We start from the raw sequence: 21295 nt of genomic DNA, 5'->3' as shown, positions 1-21295 counted from the left end.
AGAAGAAATGCCAACTGGAACCATTGAAAGGCCACAGAGCAAAGCCATATCACTTACTACAAGTCTCCAAATTGGTCTCTTGCCTCATCATGCTTAAAGATATGTTTTAATATCATTAATGTATTTAATAAATTAATTTAGATTTAATAGATAATTTTGTTAATGGTAAAATTAAATTACTTAAAAATTTAAGCATTTAGTAAAACATTCATGTTTTCATAAATAAAATCAAAGGTTCCATTCCAACTTGCATAAAAATGTTTAAATAAATGGATTTTTGTGTGTGTGCTGAAGTTTTAAGACCTGATAATAGTCATTCAATATAATTTTCCTATTAAATAATTACTACATGTCTCCCAACTCTATAACATTTTTCTGCCTAAAAGAATACTATAAAGCTCCATGAAATACATAAAGTAAATCTGTCTTTAAAAATATATAAACCAGAAATGGTGATTGCATTTAGTTCTTTACTATGTCCTATGACCAAGCAATGTTATAGATATTTTGACACTTGTTGAAGTTGACTTATTGAACTGATCTTGAAACATTATTAGTTTTACATTTGGAAAATTTCAATATGTGCAGATTTCTTCTATAGTTTCTAAGTAGAGTGTTATTAAGAAATTTAGCAATAATTTTAAAAGTTTTGAATTTTTCCTTCTTTGAAAGGGTTTGGGAAAAATATCTTTGAGCTTATTTACCTACCTTTTACTGCTAACATATTTGTAAATAACTGCCATTCATTATTACTATAGTGTTTATATAGTCTTCAAACTATTACTTTTAACTATGATCTTAATATTATTTTTAATTATCATTTAAAATTTAATATCTCATAGGATGTTCTTAAAGAATCTTTCGGAGCTTTCTTGAATATAAATATGTTTGAGTCCTTGGAAACTCAATTTGAAAATTTAGTTCAGAATTTTAGCATCCTTTTTATTGATTACTAAAAATCCAAGACAGTTCAAACTATGAGTTTTTCTACATGATTATTTCATTATTTTTGCATACTGTGCTTTCTGTGAAGCCCTACAAACCATAAACAAACCTCTGAAAGCTGTATTTAATGTGAGATATTTTTGTGCACATCTCAGTGATGATTTCTTTCATATCCCACTATAGTTTTTCCTGACGACTTTTAAGCATTATTTATAGATTAGCACCATTTGTGCTGGGCTTAGATATTTTAGATGAGTATTTTTTTTATTGCAATAGAATTTAAAAGCTTTCAGCTTTTATCATCATAAAGCACATTATTTAAGCTTATAGCCCTGGGCCAACTAATATTTAATGCATTACACAGAAGGTGTAGCTCTCCCAGTATCCCTACCCCCAGCTAAATGTATAAATTAGTATAGTTCTGCATGGAATAAATGTGAAAGAATCTAATATAGGAAAGTGGATAATACAAATGCAAATTTAATCAATAAATATTTTAAAATATGTATCTTGGAAAGAGGAAAGAATAAGGCTAAGCAAATAAATGTTAGTAACTATGAATACAAAGAATGGTTGTTTCTTGAAATTGCGTTATTCTGCTGGCCTATAATTATAAAAAATGCATATATATATATTGTTTTTTTATAAAAAGCTTATATCTTCACTTACATATACTTACTTAAAAAAACAGTTGTTAAAAAAAAGAGAAGTTGTTGGTATTTCTTCTATTTCCTGCTTTTTCTTTATATTAGTGAAGCCATTATATTTATGGGAAAAGCAGAAAAATATTTACATAAATAGAACTAATTAGGATAATTATACCCAGTTAAATTTTCCATGTGTTCAAGGTGCTCAGAAATTATCATTTTGGAGAGAGAAAGATTAGTTTAGCTCCTGTCTTCTTCCTAGTCATTTAAGCACTCACTTTGCCTTCAGTGTTGTTCTTATTTAATTTTAATAACATGGTTAATACATATTCATTATATACAAATCAGGAAATTCTTATAAGTAAAATAATTCATATATTCTTAAATCTCATTACATTGAAAAGCCGCTGTTAACCATCTCTCTAGTCTTCCAGATAATTTTATTATTCACATAAGCATTGTTAACAGAAACGGAGGGTTCTGGGCCGGGGATTTAGATCAGTGGTTCTGGTGCCTGCCTCACAAGCGAAAGGGCCTGAGTTCAATCCCTGGTACCCACCCCTCCAAAAAAAAAAAGAGAAAGAAATGGAGGGTTCTAACATATTCTGTTTGTACTTGCTTTTCTATTCAGCAGTAGTTTGTGAATGTTCCATGAGTATATGTACTGTAGACAATTATTTTTATGGCTATGCAACAGTCCACTAAATGGATATGTAATTAGTTAACTTTCCTCACTTGCTGAATCATTTATATTGTTTCCTATTTTATCTTTTAAATTTAATTTGAATGGAAAGGAAAATTAGTTATCCTTTTCTTTTATGTTTCCACACTTACTCAAACTTCTTTTTTTCAAGTAAATTTCTAGGAATGGAGATTTGAATCATATCACAAATTATGCCCCAGAAATCTGTGCTCATTTAGAACTACTGTAGAAATAACTGGTTTTACAAAATGTGAATCCCTGATAATCAAAGAACATTTGGCCTCCATCTGATCTGTGTAACTATGAATAGTTTTCACCCATGTCAGGATGCCAGACCTTCTCTAGAAGCCCCCTTGAATCCAATGGGCCACCCAGGATCTCTCTGAACTGACAATAATCTCATGCTGCCTGCAGGACTTTGTCAGCAGCTGCCAGTGTGACGGTCCAGCCCTTAACTCTGTGGCCTCCAGCTGAGGATACTTCAGTCATTTTGTCAGTTTGCTTTTGTTCTTTTCAGTGTCCACCTTTTGCTCTCGCTGTGTATGTTCTCTTCTTCTTTTGTGGAAAATATGCTTTAGCCTATTTTGTAAAGACTAGAATAAGTGGATCCCTGTAATTTTTTATTTCAATAACGCAATGTTCTTTCTTAACCATTTGCACCTATTCTGCTAAAAAGTATCAAGGCAAAGAAGAAAATTCAGATGTTCCTTGTAGGAAACGTAAAGTCTTGCATCTGGTTTCCCAGTGGATTGCTCTGTACAAAGACTGGCTACATGAGGATGAACATTCAAAAATGTTTTTAAAGGTAATCTAAGGTTTCCAGGTAGTCTTTGATACCAAGTGACTGGCTTTATTTTCAGTTATACATTTCAAGATCTCATTTGTAGATAACAGTCACTCACCTGTTTTGATTATCAGGTCATGATTCATAGAAAGTATAAATGTATTTTTATTTCTGAGGCCTGATAGTCCCTCCAAATTGAAAATAAACTTTCTCCTATATAGGAAGCTTTTCTAAATTTTCAATACTTTATTATGAAAAAAATCAGAAGGAAATTTTTATGCTTATTTAAGTTGAGAATTTTGACTGCAAATGAAATAAATAAGGAAAGTAAAAAAATATACTTCGGATTTTGATGTACTTACTGAAATTTATTATAACTTTAACCACTCCTATGTACATCTGCAAAATTTGTATAAAGCATTATCATTTAAAAATTACATTGACAAGCCAGGTATGGTGGCACATTCCTATGATCTTAGCACTCTGGAAGCCTAAAGCAGGAGGATTATGAGTTTGAGCCCACCTTGAATAATTTAAGGACTTAACAAGATCTTGTCTCCAAAAAGTGGTGGGGGTGAAGGCTGGGGATGTAGCTCATGTGAAGGCCCCAGGTTCAATCCCCAGTACAACAATAGCAACACAAAAAGAAGAAAATTACATTGACCACCTGTAGTATATAACTTAAGAAATATATATATATATAATTTGTTTGTTTTGTTTTGTTGGTACTGGGGATTGAACTTGGGTCCTTGTGCTTGTAAGGCAGACAGCAGAAACACTGAGCTAAATCCCTGGCCCAAGAATATATTTGAGAATTTTAAGCAATGATGATTTGTAAAATGAACTTAGATTTACATTTTGAATTAAATAAATTGATTCATTTTTTAATTATTAATAGGTTGCCATATCTTTTTAACACAATTTTCTTTGTAGACGGAAGTCCTTTGACTCCCCAAACCATATGAAGTGTACACATTAACACAAAGACTGGAATGGAATTCTAGTAGAGACCTATTTTAGAATAGGCAGGTGTATGTGCCTAAGTGAAATAAATAAGTCACACGTGTACATACCGAATAGTTTCTCTGGTGTGAATAAACTGCAGTAATACATAAGATCCTAATAAGATTACTGACATTGTGAAATGAGAATAAAGGGGCTAAAGGTGTAGGGAAGGTGGGATGGGTAGGGGAAGGGTAATAAGGGAAAAGAAAAAAATGTGAGATAAAGAAAAGATGGAAATAAAGTGCTTATAGATGGGGAAGGGAGGAGGGGGTGAAGGGAGGGCAGGGACAAGGGGAAAAATGAGAACCAAGACCTGTCGTGTAGAGGTACAAGATCCCAACAATGATAAAAATAAAAAAAAAAAAAAAAAGAATAGGCAGGTGCCTAAACTGCTTCTGTCTTTCGTGAAGGAAATTACTTTGAATGTAACATTTGGACATCTAGTTAAAAACTAGTTTAACCGGCATTTTCCCTGAACCCATGTTATTTTCAAAACAGCTGATAAACTGATATTTTTTCTTTCCAGTTGATTATGTGGATGTTATTTTTTTAAGATATAAAGTAGGCATGGATGTTTTGAGTAGGCAGTAGCATCTCTGTTGTCAGCATTCCCTAGGTAAAGCACCTTACACATTTTATAGAGTGGCTAAGAGTCAACCCATACATTGTCTTGGATTCCACCATATTTCATTGAGCAGGATAACAGGTGTCTGAGTCTTTTTGTTGGTAGTGGTTCTGAGAATTGAACCCAAGGCTTCATAGATGCTAAGCCCATGCTCTGCCAAGAACTACATCCCCAGCACTGTCTTAATCTTAATCCTTACAAAATTAACATTAAACTATTTCAGCTGCCATTTGTTTTCTCCAGACCATATATAGGAATGTCCTGGATGATGTCTATGAATATCCAATACTTGAAAAAGAGTTAAAAGAATTTCAAAAGATACTTGGAATGCATCGTCGTCAGTAAGTATTTAATTTTTCTTACTGGAATATCATCTATGAAGTAGATTTTGAGTATTTTGGTTTTGTTTTTATTTTTGTTAGATTTTGTTTGTTTTTGTTTTTTCTTTTGTTTTTGTTTGCAGTACTTGGGATTGAACCCAGAGCCTTTACACAGAAGTACATACCTAGTCCTTTTTATTTTTTTAAGACAGGATGTCACTAGTTGCCCAGACAGAGCTCCAACTTGCAATCCTCCTGTTTCAGCCTCCCAGAGTGCTGTGATTGCAGGCTTCTACCACTACACCTAGTAGTTTTGAACATTTTGACTCAAAATTCATCTTGCTCCCTTAGCTTATCTAGTAGTAGATTGTGTATTTTTATGTCTCAAAATGAAAGAACACTAAATCAAACTTACTAACTTTTTTAAAGAACTCTGTTTTAGATGGTTTAAACAAACTGGCTGTAACTACCTGGGTGTATAAAAACAATTATTTAATAGATTATTATTTAAGTCTACATTGGAGCTTATATCTTTATCTACGGAAAAGGAAAAAAGTTTTATGGATAAGTCCCAGTGAGTCGTAGAACATTTCAGAAACTCAATTTTATGAGTTCCCTGAGATTTTTTATCAATTTAGAAAGATTAAAGAATGCCATCAACTCACTGGTGCTTGGCAGGTCCAAGCATCCCATAAATAATACTCATTAATCTTGCAGCTTGACCATGCATGATTTTACTGGGTTTTATCACTGATATTCCTTATTAGTTTTAGTAACTGAAAGCTTCAAGTATTCATTTGGTTTGCAGATATAGTTTAAAGAGTTCATCTGAGGGAAAGTTGCTCTGTGATTTACAGTGTACTAGTGTATACTAATTAGGAAAACTTTTGTTATGATTTTAGCAGTCATAAATGCAGTTCTCAGAAAAAAATGCCAACTCAAGCCTTTCAGATTACTGATTGGGGATTTAAGTCCTTATTTAATTTTAGTAAAGAGAGTCCTTGTTGCAAATGAAAAATCTATCTAAGGGAGCAAACAAACCATTTAATAAGCTTTTGTTCTCAGTCATCAAAATTGCACATTTAGACATTTAAAAATCAGGTGCAAATTAGAGAACAGTTAGAAATGAATGTTATGAGTTGTGGTCTTTTATTACAGCCCACAGTATGTTAAATATCCATAATTTAATGGCTAATATGAAAGTATAAACCATTAATATGAAGCAAAAAAAGGGGGAAGAGACATTTGAATCAAAATCATCCCTCCTGTGGAAGTGCTACAAGACAGACTTATGCGTTAAATACATCAGTGGAATTTAATACATTCTATTAAAAACTTATATTAGAATGGGAAATAATAGATTAAAATAAATTTATATCAAGAAATGATAGACCTAGGGGTGTAACTCAGAAGTAAGCCAAGTGCTCAGTTTTCAAGAGGCCCAGGTTTCATTCCCCTGTACTTTTTTTTTTAAAAAGACATGATTATTCCTTCTTTCATATATGATTATGAAATATACTTATATTCTAAAAGAAAATTTGAACCTCAGATATTTTTCATGTCACATTCTTGTTTAGCCCCACTGTACAAGTAGAGGAAAAAGTGGTTTTTTCTGAATGTAAGATGTATACCTGCAATTTATGGTTAATCTGATGATGTATGAAAATGGCCCCAGAGCAAGTTCCATCACAAGTGGAAGAGGCCTTCAGAAAATACGTAGCAGTGAGAATCATCTCTGATCAGAGATAGGACCTGCAGAACATTCCCTGTTTCTACCACATGGAGAAACGTCCTGGAAAACATACTGAATTATTCAGCTGTCTAAGTAATAATTTCATCCAAAATGCTCCACTATATGGGAAAAACATTTCTGTATACTAAATATTGCTACTCAAAAAAAAAACAAACTAATTTCTGTGGACTGATTCCATGGACTTAATCCGGTTTCTCCATCAATTCCTGGCTTCATTTTTTTTTTTTTTTTTTTTCTGGTTTTTTTTTTTTTTTTTTTTTTTTTTTTTTTTTTGTGGGAAAGAAGCACAATATACCAGTTGAGTAGACAGCTTCTTTTCTTCCTAGTTTGTTTGAAATTCAAATGTCATGTGTGATATATGTAGTAAATTCGTGAATGCTGGGGGGTGGGGTGTTGGTGGGCAGTGAACCAGGTCCTTGCACGTGGTAGCATCACCCTCTATCACTGAGCTACATTTCTAGTCCTTTCTGTGTATGCTTTTATTTTGAGACAGGGTCTCACTAAGTTGTCCAGGCAGTCCTCAAAGTTATGATCCTTTTGCCTCAGCTTCTTGAGTAGGCGGGTGTTTTATCTTTTTTTTTTTAAAGAAGCCCTCTGCCTATTGCCTGAAAATTAGTCTCCCATAACAGTAACAGCATTATTCTGAGTTTGAGGAGAAAAAACTAACTCCTCAACTTTTTATTTTCAGCACTGTAGATGAATATTCACCACAAAGGAAGGTAAGCAGATCCTTCTGTATCTGAAATGGGGTGATCTGGTTTGGAAACCTTGTCCTGCCTGGGTTGGCATTTCTTCAGAATTCAAATGTATCAGCCTAAAGCATCACAAGGCAAAGCAGGGGAGCGTGGGGCTGAGGCTGCCTGTACTTTCCTGCTCTGCTGTGGTTTCCCTGTGTGGTGCATATCTGGTTTTAGCAATGTACCCTGACTTTGTGATGTTATACCTATTTTGTGGTACATTTTGGAGTCTCAGAGCTTCCGTGCTGTCCCTAGACTGATAAAAATTTGAAGTTTACAAAGTTTATGCCAAAAATCTAAGAATCTCGATTCAGAGTGTAAGAAAGTCATGTAAGGAAAGGTTTGCATTCTCAGCATGGTAGGAGTGATGGTAGCAAGCATGTGTTTGTTCCTGTTGAACCTGATAGGGGGAAATACAGAATGCAACGTCTGGCCCATGTTTCTAAGATGGGCAATCATACTGAACAATGCACCTGTGTCTTATAAGAAAGCCCATGTACTACATTAGGAATATGAAAGGATTTCACGGAGTTGCTTCTGTGAAAAATGTGAAAAGCAGAAGCTCAGGTTGTGGTATCTGTGACTTGGAGGTTAATGTTGGCTTGGGGAGGATTCCTGTCTTAGGCGAATCTGTAGCAGTAGCCAGAAGTGACAAATGGGGAATATTCTCTGGCGTATGGGAGGGATGCATTAGAGAAGATTTTTGCCTCCTACTGACCTTGGCCAGGTCCTATCATATCTATTGACCAGAATTTCTATCTCCCCATTAATTAACTGATGCCACCCCCGGTTTATTTTTCCTAGACTGGATGGGTAATTTCATATTTTAAGAAAAACTGCCTAGCTCTTCTTGAACATGTGTAAGCAGCTATGGTTTACCGAAAAGCAGGAATATATTCATTCATTGTTCTTTCTCCCTTCTCACAGAATAAAGCCCTTTTCCACCAATTGAGTCTCAAGGAGAACTGGCTCCAGCACAGAGGAACTGTGACGGAAACAGAGGAAAGTGAGTAGGATTTTATGCAAGGTTCAGGGTAGGTGGACTCGTAGCTGGTCGCCATCACAGCCCTCCATGAATACATCAGCCTATGTTTAACTGTCATTTCTCACTGTCATCCACCTCTAACAAACATTTAGTACCGCATAGCATGTTTTTCCTTTTCTTGCTTTGAGGTTACAGTTGTCTTAATAATGCTGTCCCCTGAACCAAGGATATATTTAGTTTGGGAGGCAAAGAAAGGAGAAGATGCAAAGAACCCTCTTGTATTCTAGGGTAGAGGTACAGAATACAACAGAAACTCAGAGATTCCTCCCTGAACCTTCTCCCCAACTCCCCAACCCTGTCAGCCCTTTGCCACCAACTAACTGGAAGGCCACCAAAGCCAGTGTGCAGGGTTTCGGCTGAGTCTATCCCTGAGATTTAGAGAAGGAAATCTGGGAGAGAATAATGAAAAGAAGGGTGTGTAGAAGAAACTCCTCCAAGGCAAGGCAGTGTCTGGCAATGCTACACTTCCAGTGGGTCCTCTTACTCACTCACTGCTCCTTAGCGGGGATCATGGCCTCCAGCGAAGGTGGATGGCTCAATGGGGGGGGGCATTTCAGCACCCTTTAGGTGCTGGTGTGCTTTTCTGTGTGAATATTTATATCAGAACCAAGATGGTGGCAGTGGCTTCCTCCTAAGCGGACAGAGATGGAGTCAAAGGCAAAGCTGGGAAACAGTGAATGTTTAAAATGTTTATGAGAGTGTGGATCTGAAATTTTCTCTTCATTCACCTTTCTCCATCTTTTGAAATTTAAAGTGTAAACATTTGATAATTGCCCAATTTTTTGAACATTAAAAATACAACATGTCACAGGCCTGCCTCTTTTCTTCTGTGTTGTTTATTATATATAGTGCTCGTGGCTGGTTTCTATTTTGTCACATTAAGTCATCGGCCCCAAGTGAGTGAGGAAACAAAATTATGTTACCTCCTAATTTGTTAATTGCTGACCCTTTTTGCCCATTTATCATATAATTTAATTGTATAGTTTTCCAAGCTGAGCTTGAAAGAGGCTATCTCAGGCCCTCTGGGCTTTTTTTGCTCATCAGTTTATTAAGCAAGCTACAAGTTTACCCTGCATTTAGTGCTTTGTAGACTGGATTTTTTTTTTTTTTTTGCCTTGCTCAAACAGTTGTGTCTTTTTATAGAAAGAAGAAAATCATTTTTCCCATCTCACAAGTCTCTTGACAAACTGTAAAACAATTATTTGTTAGAAGCTATCCTTTCGGTGATACACCCAGTGAAACCACAAATCTGTCAACTGCCCCCCTATAGGGTGTGCTGTACATGTCAAACCCTGGTTAGGCTTCTGCTTTACTTGCATTTCTGTGAAACCATTCCTGGGTTTATTTTTGTGATGCCATTTAAATTGCACATAAAATTTCTCTAAGAGCTGTACTCCTTCCCCCAATTCTTTTTGCATTGCAAAAGAACGGAACATCTAAGTATGTTGTTATCCTTCTGTTTGTTCCACAGCAGCCAGTGTTCTAGACATTCAGAGTAGCTGAAATAAGAAGCAAGGTGTCAATTATGTCCATTGTTATTAAGGCAGGTTTTGCAATTCAAATCAAAAAGAAAAATTTTTCCAGGACCTATTCACTTTGATAGTGATCATGTCCTAGTAATAATTATCAGCACAAACAATAAAAAGGAAATTAAAAAGGCTAGAAATGTGACCTCCATTTGGATGCTAAACTGATCACCACTTTGATGTGGGGGCGGAGATGTCATTCTTAAATGACTGAGAAAGCTAAACCAAAAACTAGGCAAGTGACAGATTTTTAGCTACGCTTATGAGAATTCTAATAACAAGTGCATTGTTCTTGATTGGGCCACTGACTGCCCTGAAATGGAGTGTAAAATAAAAATTTATGAGTTAGACATTTTAATATGCTGCTTTGGGAGATCTCAGCAATTTTTAAAGAAGGAATTCAGAAGTATAGTCTGTGTAGCTGGGTTTCCACTGTATTATGACCAGTCTCTACCAAGAGCACACAGTGATGTGACTCAATCTCCCCGACGGTAGGGGAAGCCCAACTTCCCTCAGGCCTCTTTGCCAGCTTTGTAGCATCTGTGTCTCCTGTGTTTGCAGGCACACATTCAAAGGCAGGTAGGTAGCTCAGTCCTCATGCGTACACGTAAGTGGAAGGCGGATGCCTCTGTTGGAATAGTCTGCACCAAATTACCAGTCTTCTCTGCATACGAACAATTCTTTTGACTTTTGCAGTTTTTTGCCACGTGTATATAACTGAGCACTCCTATGTCAGTGTGAAGGCAAAGGTTTCCAGTACAGCCCAGGAGATCCTGAAGGTCGTAGCGGAAAAGATCCAACATGCAGAAGAGGATCTAGCTCTGGTGGCCATCATGTTCTCTGGGGGTAAGTTATTGTCTGTCTTTCAGTGTTACTCTTACACTAGATTGCCTCCAAAAAGAGAAAGTAGACATTTTTGTAGAGTAACTGGGCTGCTCCTCCTTCCTGAGCCCGCAGCTGGATGACCACAGTAACAATAAGAAGCTGCCTAGCAGAGGTGTTTCCATGGCAACAGTGGGGTGCTGCTGGATACTGAATTTCTTCCCCAAGAACTGAATAGAGAGGCACATTGGTGTTTTGAAATACATTATAGCATTATAAAGCTTTTCGTATTTTGCACTTAGATAAGCCTTTCATTTCCATATTTAAATGAACTTGGAAAATTGCTAAAGGATGAAATTACTGTAGAGGAAAAAAAGAAAAAAAAAAAAAGAAAATGGCCTTGAACTAGTCATATTGCTGGCTGACAATTTAATACATCGACTCCCCACTGGAAGAAAGGAAAATGTACAATAAGCCGAGGCTCACAGGGCAGTGTTCCTTCAGGTGGATCTGGGGAGGGAGAACTGGTGAAAGCTCTCCTTCCACTGGGCCTTATTTATCCTCAGAGAAAGGTTTATTGTCTGTTTTGAATAAGATCACACAGATTACAAGCGAATGCTATTGATCTACACAGCCAGAACAGGCCCCTTCGCTTTCACTAGGGCCTGTCAAATTTCAAAGTCCATGGCCTCCTTTTTGGCTTGCAGTCTTTATTTAATATCTCATTAACCCTGAGGAAAATACAAAGGAAGTGACTGAGCATCTGTAGTCGACAAATGGAAGCGCTGTGTGAATTAACCTGGGCGGGAAGAGGGGAGCTAGGTGGTGTTACTCTTTTTATGCTATAGGGGAGGATGAGTCCCAGAATGTAGTCCACATTAAAATGTTATGTAACAGAATTTTGTGCCTATTGCTTTGTTGCTCACAGGCGAGTAAAATGGTCCTGCAAGCACGTGGACTACCTATGCAAATAGAGCCCTCTCCTTAGGCCTACGAACTCTCATTGTACATCCTATCAAACGTCATTTAGGGCTGAGGGGATATCCCAGGGGTAGAAAAGATGCTTAAGCGTGTGTGAGGCAAAAAATAGGAGAGACATTTGGACCTGATGAATATTGATCAGGAAGTTATTAAATATAAGTATGTTAATAATATATTTGGGGTATTTCAGAGCAATATGATAAAGTGGATTTTATACTTCGTTTTTGAGTGACCAAAAACCATAAGTCATTTTAAATAGTATTAATCTTCATCGAAACCAGCATGTGCCTCTCAAGATAGTACTACAAGAGTAAGTGAATCCTGGGTCCCCGCTGAGGAGTTGAGAGGTGCTGGATAAGGAAGGGACTCACGACTTCAAACTTCACAACACAACTGAGACCCGTGTCCCTGAGGAGCTAATTTCATTCAGTCCAGGGCCGCTCAGAATCTGGCAACTGAAGCACCGGCTCTTTCACTACCCCGTATCTGTTTGATGGCTGTGAAGTACCATTTTCATGCTCCATTAAATGAGATTCATCTGGGTGGGCAGTGGTGTACTGGTGTGTATAGATCACATGCTAATCAGCATGGGAAATATCAGCTTATCTCCGGAATTATCCCACAGATTTGGAAACGTGCCATCCTTTTCCAGGCATTAGATTGTCTTTTTTTTTTTTTTTTTTTTTTTTTTTTTTTTTTTTTTTTTTTTTTTTTTTGTCTATAAAGAGCCTTTCTGCCTACATTTTATCTCTGAAACAATGTTTTAATTAAAGAAAAATTAAAGCAGCTTAATGCATTCCTTGCTCTAGTTACATAACTTTTCACAAATAATATTTCACTACTACTTCAGAAGAGATGACGACATCTGTTCTTTTTATCAAAAGAGGTTGAAAGATACTGGAAATGTTAGAGGTTTTGTAGATTTTTCTAAAAGAAGCAGAACGATTCACATGGCTGTAGTCGTTTTCTAGTGTTTTTGTAAGGACAGGTATGCACATAGTGTATCATAGCAATAACCTGCCCACTTATTCAGAGGTTAAAATTCAGCTCCAGTCTTTCATAGAAAATTAAAAAACCTGAAAAGACTTCAGAATCCAGCTGTGTGGGACCATTGACCACCCATATCCACAGCCCAACATGGTTGTACTTTTGAATTGGGGCAGTGGAGATGTCGGGGGATTAAACCTGGCTCAGTGTGAATCCTCAGATGTAAGGGCCAGTTGGGTTTCCAGGGACAGAACCCTCATTATGTGAGGCTGTCTCAGTCATGTGGGGTTCTTCTCGACTCCAAGGTGACCATAGGTTGAGAATGATGGAGACTTCTGGGAATAGTTCTTAGTCTTCAAGGGTAGGAAGACAGCTTAAGTAAGTTTAGGGCTAATAAACTTGTTCTGCCCACTTTTAGGCAGACTTTCCAGGACCTGGCCCAGAGTTCCACAAAGTGAAGCTTCGTTATACTTTTAATTACCTATTGGGCATTTCTAGGCCCAAGTGAAGAGTCACAGATCTTAGCAAAAGTCACTTTTAGGTCCAACGTAGGAAAATACACAAATCATGCTTCTAATGAGTAACAGGTTAAGAGCCCAGGAGTTTGTGCTCTGTCCTTACAGTGTTTTCTGTGTTGTAAGTATGTTAAAGATATATGGACTATTGCATTTCCCAGTCATACTGGATTACTGAAGGGCTGCCTTCAGCGAGCTTGATTATGTTACAGTAGAATTCCCATGTGCATTTTGTACTTTGGAGGAGAGCATTTTCTGTGAAGAAAGCTATTGAATTATTAGAGGGCTTCAACTAGTGTAGAAAGAAGTCAAAGTATAGGAACAGTATGCAGTAAGAGAAATAAAATAGAAGAGGAATATGCAAAAAAATTCAGCCTCACCAATGGACAAGAAATACAAAATAGAACCAGTTGTAGGGGTTCACGCCTATAATTCCAGCACTCTGGGAGGCTGAGGCAGGATTGCAAATTCAAGTGCAGCGTGGGAAATTTAGCAACTCATTGTGAGCCTGTGTCAAAATAAAATAGAGCTGAGAATAGCTCAGTCCAAAGTACTGAGTACAATTCACAGGTTTTCTAATTAATTTATTTACTTATTTTTGGGTTTTTTGAGACAAGGTTTTGCTTTATAGTTCAGGCTGGCTTTGAACTCACTGCATAGCCCAGGCTGGCCTCAAATTCATAACATCCTCCTGCCTCAGCCTCCCAAGTGCTGGGATTACAGGTGTGCACCACCACACCAGGCTCCTCAACTCCCAGTTAAAAAAAAGAAATACAAAATATACTGAGAATTTTGTTTTAGTAAAATAGCAAACTTACCCAAAGTAGTAATCACTGTTGGTCAGTATGCACGTTTTCTGTCTTCTTTTATTTTCTAAGAAAGAAGAATTGGAAAACAGATTGACACTTTGTATCAAAACTTTACAATTATTCATTCCTCTTGACCAGTAATCTCAAGACTGGGAATTCATCTTAAGGAAATCACCTATAAGCAGACAAGGATATATGCACCAGAGTTCTGACTTGGGCAGTGTATCATGGCTGCTACAGTGATAGAACCCATTTATCAAGTACTTGTTACACACCAGCCTGTGCTAGTACTTCACATGTTCTGTGCTGCCTCATTTATGTCTCCAAAACAATCGGGAACCATTAAATGTCCACCAGTAGAGGAAAGATTAAATGATCAACCTGTTATGTAACCAATTAAATATGAGGCATATAAATAATTTTGATAACTGAGTAAGTGCCTCTCATGAAGTAGAATATAAAACCATACATAGAGTAATTGCAGGTGTTTGTGTGCATGAATAATTATGAATGCATGTATATACATAATAATCACAAATATTTGTGTGTGATTATTTTTGGAGATTGAATTAAGGGTAAATTTTACTTTCTTCCTTACACTGTCCTTATAAAGCGTGATTAAATATTAAAGGAGGACCTTCAGGAGGGCTTCACTCTATGGGTTCTGAGCAGCAATGTCCAGGACACCACTGGCATCACTGATAATGTGCAGGACTGAATTAATTTAGTTTAAACCTTAGTTACTATGCTTTTCAGCATTTTTGTTGCGCAAGTTTTAACCCTGTATACTGTGTAGGCTTGCTTATGTTTCTTACTTTTAAACTTCATTTTTTTTTTCTCTCTCTGATGATTAAAGAAAAGCATGAGCTTCAGTCAGATGACTTAGCCATCTCCAAATCCTTTGAGGCATCTGGTCGGATATTTGTCTACCGGAAAGACCTGGCGGACACATTGGTAAGCTTCTCTAACATTGTGACTAAAATACACAAATGTCAGGATGGATGCATATAAGTGGATGAGTTCTAGTCCCAGGCCCTTTTTGTTTATTTTGAGACAGGATCTTGATAGTTACTAACTGGGCAAGACTGAGCTCAAACTTTGGATCCTCTTGCCTCAGCCTCCCAGAGTACTGGAATTATTGGCATATGTCACCATGCCCAGCTATTTTTGCTTCCTTCTGATTCCCTGGAATAAGGCATTTGAGATGAATGACTCCCTCTCCTGGAATTTTAATTCAGTTTCTTCTTTTTGTTGTATATATGGAGATTAGGCTGAGGAAGGCACCCTAGGTAGACTCCAAGGGAAAGAGACCCATTCCAGTTGATGCACTTGGATGTTCCATGTCCTTAAAGAAAGAAAGGACGCATCAGCCTTCCCTGTGAAGGATAGGGTCATAACCATAGGGCATGCGATGCCCCTCAAGAGTTTGATAAAATGTAGACCCATCCTTTGAGTCATTTTCAGTTTGAATTTGAAGAATGTATATGCTTGAATGGACCTTGTTTGCTGTTTTTCTACCTAAAGATCTCAGTCCTGAGGTTGCTTTCTGAAAGACAGGCCCTGTCTAGGTCCCTCAGCATCTGGAAGGAGCAGGCTATTCCAGTGGGTTCTGGTCCTCTTCTCTCATGGACTCCTCACGGGGTCCTAGCTGGCCCCTATTGAGCATACACTGTAACTGAAGGATCTTAATACCACGTGGGTTAACTAAAATTGCTTTACTAAAAATGTTTAATGTAAAATTATCCACGGGCTATTCAGTTATGAGAATAATGTCAATCACTGTCGCTTGGCATTCTTACTACCAGGCATGCGTCTGCTGGGTAACTTACACACAGGGTCTCATTTAACACTCGCACTGTCGCTTTGAGGTTTGGAAAGACTAAGTAACTTGCCCTGGCTTCCTGTAGCCAAATAAGGGTGAGAGCCAATGTTTTAAATCCCGTTCTATTTCACTCTAAAGCCCCTGCACATTCCTTTAATTTGTCGATGAGGAGGAGGAAATCCTTTGCTTTATTTGGACCTATCCTGTTCTGTCCTTCTGTGGGTTATGGTTGCTGTGGACTATCATCAGGGAAACAAGACAAACTGTGCAGCATTTTTTGTTTTGTTTTGTTTCTTGGGGTTTGTTGTTGGTGTTTTTTTGTCAGTACCAGGGATCAAACTCAGAACTCTGTACTTGCAAGGCAGGCACGGTGCCACTGAGCTAAATCCCTAGCCCCTGTGCGGCATTTTTGAGTAAAGTAGGAGATTGATTTTACTCCTCCATGCTGATATACAGCTGCTGGCGGGCTCCTTGTGGTGGAGGAGCCCACATTCTAATTGTCCTCCCTCCCTTCTCCCTCTGCCAGACGGCCTCCTGAAGGTCCCAGGGCTTGACTCTGCGACTGACTTTGGAGGGTGAAAGACAGGCCTGGGCGTGTCTCAGTGCAATGCAGGGGTGCTGTGTAGAAGGTGCTAAGAGGAATCAGACTGCGTCGTGCTTGTGAATTTCTCCCCCACCAGCTTTGGACACTGCCTCACATATCCCCAGGGCAATCATCCATTTAGGCATCTCATCCCTGGAATATTTCAGTCAAAACAGAACAATGAATCATACACGAAAGCACAGGTACCTACTAGCACCTTCACAGTAGTAAATTTTAGCAATGAGAGATTAGCACCATGGAGGAACAGGATAGAAAAACATAAAGTGTTTATTGGCCAGGGTAGTAGAAGTCTTTGAATAACCGAAGGATGCTACCAGAATAAGGGACACTTTTAGGAAAAGGTAAGAGGGATAGATAAGCCAAGTAAACGTATCCTTACAGCTCCAAATGATTCAGCAGGTATTGATATTGCTTCCCAACTCCTGGTTCTCCTTATGAGTCTGGGGCAGTGCGTCTAGCCCTTCCACTTGGCCAGTACCTGAGAAACCGTGTCTTGAAGATCTTTCATTTAGGGCTTTCTGAGCTCCACACTAAGTCTCACAGTGAGAATATAGAGGCATTTTGTGCCTAGACCTGTTCTGAGGAGAATCAGTTCTACAGGAAAGCTCTGTGAAGGTCTTTCATCATTACTTTTTTAAATTAGGATATTTTTTCATTAGTGAAAAACTTCTAAAATGCAAATGATTTATTTTTCAGGTTAGAAGTAGGGATTACTATTTGGCATATGAGATAGAGCCCCTTTATCTTACCATGTCGTTTATTTTTGCAAAGTCTCATTCTTTTTTGCTTTTCAGTCATTAACTATTCAAGTCCTGTCCCTCAAATGGGAGAATTTATATTCTAATTAGAAAAGATCAAGTACTTTGGGAAAGTGCCAAATTATTTTTTAATAACTTTAACAGTGATGATAGATTTAAAGCTGTGCTGGCATTTAATAATTTCATGCCACATTTTTGAGGAAGTATTGCTACTAGCCTCATGGTGATGCGGCTTCATTTATGTGGGGAAAGCAGCTGATACTTATCAGCTACTGTGGGGTATAAATGAAATTAGCTTCCGTGTTTTTATTTCATGTTAAACTTTTTCACTTTCCATGGACATACTAATAAAATTTGTAAATATATGTCTGGGATGAGATATATTAGACATATTTCTGTAAAAGCCATGTCTGTCTATATTGAAGTGCACTGTGACATTTCTTTTGTTTGTTTTTATACTAACCCTGCTGGCACATTAATTCTTACCAGAAGCCAAAGTGATTTCAGGGCTTTCGCTTTCATTATGCTGTCTGCCAGGGCAGTGTTTTATAATCAGATTTGTAGGTGGGTGGGTGTGAGCTTGAGGGCGATGCTGGAGGAAGGGCCGGCTAATTTAGTGAAATATCATTGATCACATTCTACTATTTCCAAGACTAGTTCCTAAATTGGCTGTAACTCACTGATGGTGAACAGACCAGGGGAAATACTAAGTGTACTTGGGAAAGATCACTTTTCTAATCTGGGCCTCTAGTGCCTTTCCACAGGCAGCTACTAGTCTATAAAACGTTTGGGACTAAGGATACTTTTGCTCCTGTCTGTTTAGAACCCTTTTGCAGAAAATGAGGACTCACAGCAAAGGTCAGTGAGAATTTTGGGAATGAACACTTGGGATCTTGCTCTGGAATTGATGAATTTTGATTGGAGTCTCTTCAATTCAATTCACGAGGTAAGTAGGGAATGAAAAGATTAAAAATGCTAATGCTGTTTTAACTGTGCATTCTTAAAGATATTTATTCATGTGGTCAGGTAGTTATGCTAGGGAGAGCATGGCCCAAAAGATATTTGGGGACTTGAAATATATTGGAAGTCTGATCCTCTCCTAGGGAAATCAGAATATATAATCTTCCTGTATTACTCCTAGTGCTTTTATATGTTGCATATTATATAAATTAATATGGATCTGCTGGATTTTTATGTTTATATACATTTATATGGGCATTTGATATACATATATGATGCTTAGAGATTAAAGAATAATTTTACCTTTGATATTCATATATCTATTTTTATGTTTACAAGTTATGCCAGAATCGTTTATATGTATGTATGTATACACGCACACACATTCATCCACTTAACAACATTTCATAAAATTTAGACTGTGCTGAAAGACTTTCTTATAAATTTTGGAAATTTTCAAATTTTTCTGTCCACCAATTTCTCCCTTGCAAACATTTTAAACAGTAGGTAAAGAGAAAAATGCTAATGAAAGTGAGTAAAGTTGGCTGGTGAAAGGCTCACGGGATTCAGGAGATGAAAACTGTTACAGCCTCATGTAACATATGTGATGAATATTCTGCCATTTGTCGAAAATTTTCATTCTGAAATGGCCTTTTCATCTAAAGAGGAAACCTCCTGCCCAATTTAGAGAACCTTGAGCTTCACTTTCATTTTGGAATGTCTTTTGAAGTGTTTCATTGGTAGGAGTGGTTGTGCGTGCCTGTAATCCCAGCACTCTTAGAGACTGTTATAGAGTGGGATGTCTTGCTATTTATGCACTGTAGAGTATGGATTCCTTGTATAAACATCCACTTGTTTAAAAATCTATTGTTTTATGTACTATAGTTACAGTCCTGCTTGTATATGTAAATTATTGGACCTTGCTCTTAAACTTATGTTCCTTTCTGTTTATTTTTTACTATATCTTATATCAGGGCTTTTTTAATAGGCAAGGCCACATTACCAGCACCACCTGGAAGTTTTCTGTAATTACAGGTTTTCATAGCCACTCATGGTGGCGTGCCTGTACGTAGTCCCAGCTGCTTGAGAGGATAACATTCCTCAAGTTCAAAACCGGGTTGGACAACACAGTAGGATGGTGTCTCAAAACAAACTAACAAAAAGAGAAAGAAAAGTAATGGCTTGTTTTTCCAGCTCCTCCACAGACTACTGATCAGAATTAGGGATGGGTCCAGCAACCTGAGCTTCAACAGTCCTCTCGTTTTTCTCCTTCTTACTAAAGTTTAGTGACTATTGGGTCTGATGTGTACCTTAGCAAATGCCCGTAGGGCTGGTGTCACTTTTACCTGGGTCTGATGTGTAACTTAACAAATGCCAGTAGCGCTGGTGTCACTTTTACCTGGGTTTTCCACATAACAAGTTTTAGAAGTTTGAGGATTCCATTTAGCCTTTGATTTTAAGCTTTAGAACACTTTAAATTTTCTTGTAAAGTTGTCTTCTTTATATACTGAAAAATATATTTTCACATAAATATTCTAGGTGACCATTATTGAATAAGGCATCTCTAAAACTAAAGAATAATCATTTTGAGTTAATATACTGTTGTTTGCTATGCTTCCTATTAACATATTAATGATACGGGAATAGCCTCCTGAGATGGTTTCTTAAAAATGCACATTGAGGCTATATTCTTAAGTGAAATTATCAAGACTGGCGTGTAAATACTGAATAGTTTCTCTGGTGTGAAAAATTAAAGTGTAAGTAAGGATCAAATTGTATAATTGATATTATGCAATAGGAAGAAAAGGTCAAAAGGAGTAGGGGAGATGGGGAAAGGTAAGAAGGGAAAAGAAAAAATATGAGAAAAGGAAAAAATGGAAACAAAGTCTTTGTAAACAGCGAAGGGTGGAGGAGGTAAAAGGAGGGCCAGGGGACGGGAAAAATATAAGAGCCAAGACCTGTCATGTAAAGAAAAGTACAAGATCCCAATGGTGAATGTCACTGTATTGTATACCTAAAATATTCCGATAAACTTAATGAAAAAGAAATGGACTGAATTTTATGTCAGCTTGACCCGATGCACTAAAAGTAAACCCTGGAATGAATGCATTTTCTTTCAGCAAGAGCTGATCTACTTCACGTTCAGCAGACAGGGAAGCAGCGGGGAGCACACTGTGAACCTCAGCCTCCTGCTCCAGAGATGCAATGAAGTCCAACTCTGGGTGGCCACCGAGATTCTGCTTTGCAGCCAGCTGGGCAAGCGGGTGCAGCTGGTGAAAAAATTCATCAAAATCGCAGCTCAGTAAGTTTCTCACAGTGACCTTCAGAAGGTACCTTGGTGTCTGTCGTTACCTGTCCCACTGTGATGATCAGAAGGGTTGGAAAGCAAAAGTTTTAACAGTGAGTTAAGGGACCAAATGGCTGGAAAGCTCTGTTCTTGAATACTTATGTCTTTGCATTTAAAATAGTTATATCTTAAAGTAAATGTCAAAATACCAGACTAAAGCTTGGTGTTCTCTACTTAGAACTAATTACCAGGGAGTACACAGTTGTACAGTATGCCTGGGTGGACTGCACTAGGCTAGGACAATGAGTTAAGACAATGTGAAGAAGTGAGAATCATTGAAAATCAGGCGCGTCTTGGGATCCCATTGCTTCTTGCTGCCTGCAGTGTGAACTCTTGCAAACTCATCATTAGAAGACCCTGCACTGGCAGGACCTATCTAACCCCGCGCCTTCCCTGGGTGCAGCCACGCACTCCAGCCACTGTGACTATGTCTCTCCTGCATACCATCCTTCAAGCTTGGACATGCGTTGGTTCTGCCCAGAATGGCCCTTTCCACCCAGCAGATTGCTGCTTTTCTCTAAGACCTTGGTCAAATGTTACTTTCTTCCAGAAGCCATCTCTGACTTTCAAATGCATGATGGTCAACTAAGTTCCTTCCAC

The 21295-nt window shown here is 37.7% G+C and overlaps 1 protein-coding gene across 2 annotated transcripts in view; it reads left to right on the top strand.

Moving 5' to 3' along the window:
- The window catches only part of Rapgef5 (Rap guanine nucleotide exchange factor 5), a 187236-nt gene that overhangs the window by 140369 nt on the left and 25572 nt on the right, over positions 1 to 21295 (top strand). Inside the window, exons 12-19 of one of the 2 annotated variants that reach the window (XM_010641103.2) lie at positions 2956 to 3100; positions 4953 to 5050; positions 7471 to 7501; positions 8447 to 8525; positions 10787 to 10936; positions 15061 to 15158; positions 18212 to 18334; positions 20469 to 20650. In XM_010641103.2, the coding sequence (XP_010639405.1) occupies positions 2956 to 3100; positions 4953 to 5050; positions 7471 to 7501; positions 8447 to 8525; positions 10787 to 10936; positions 15061 to 15158; positions 18212 to 18334; positions 20469 to 20650 (906 nt within the window). The remainder of the gene's footprint in view (positions 1 to 2955; positions 3101 to 4952; positions 5051 to 7470; positions 7502 to 8446; positions 8526 to 10786; positions 10937 to 15060; positions 15159 to 18211; positions 18335 to 20468; positions 20651 to 21295) is intronic. The other variant, XM_010641104.2, reaches the window with a different exon arrangement.

Source organism: Fukomys damarensis, unplaced genomic scaffold, assembly GCF_012274545.1.
Source record: "Fukomys damarensis isolate Sample0158 unplaced genomic scaffold, DMR_v1.0_HiC HiC_scaffold_4, whole genome shotgun sequence".
Classification (NCBI taxonomy): Eukaryota; Metazoa; Chordata; class Mammalia; order Rodentia; family Bathyergidae; genus Fukomys; species Fukomys damarensis.
The sequence above is the reverse complement of the archived record's forward strand: the minus strand, read 5'-3'. Positions and strand labels throughout refer to the sequence as shown.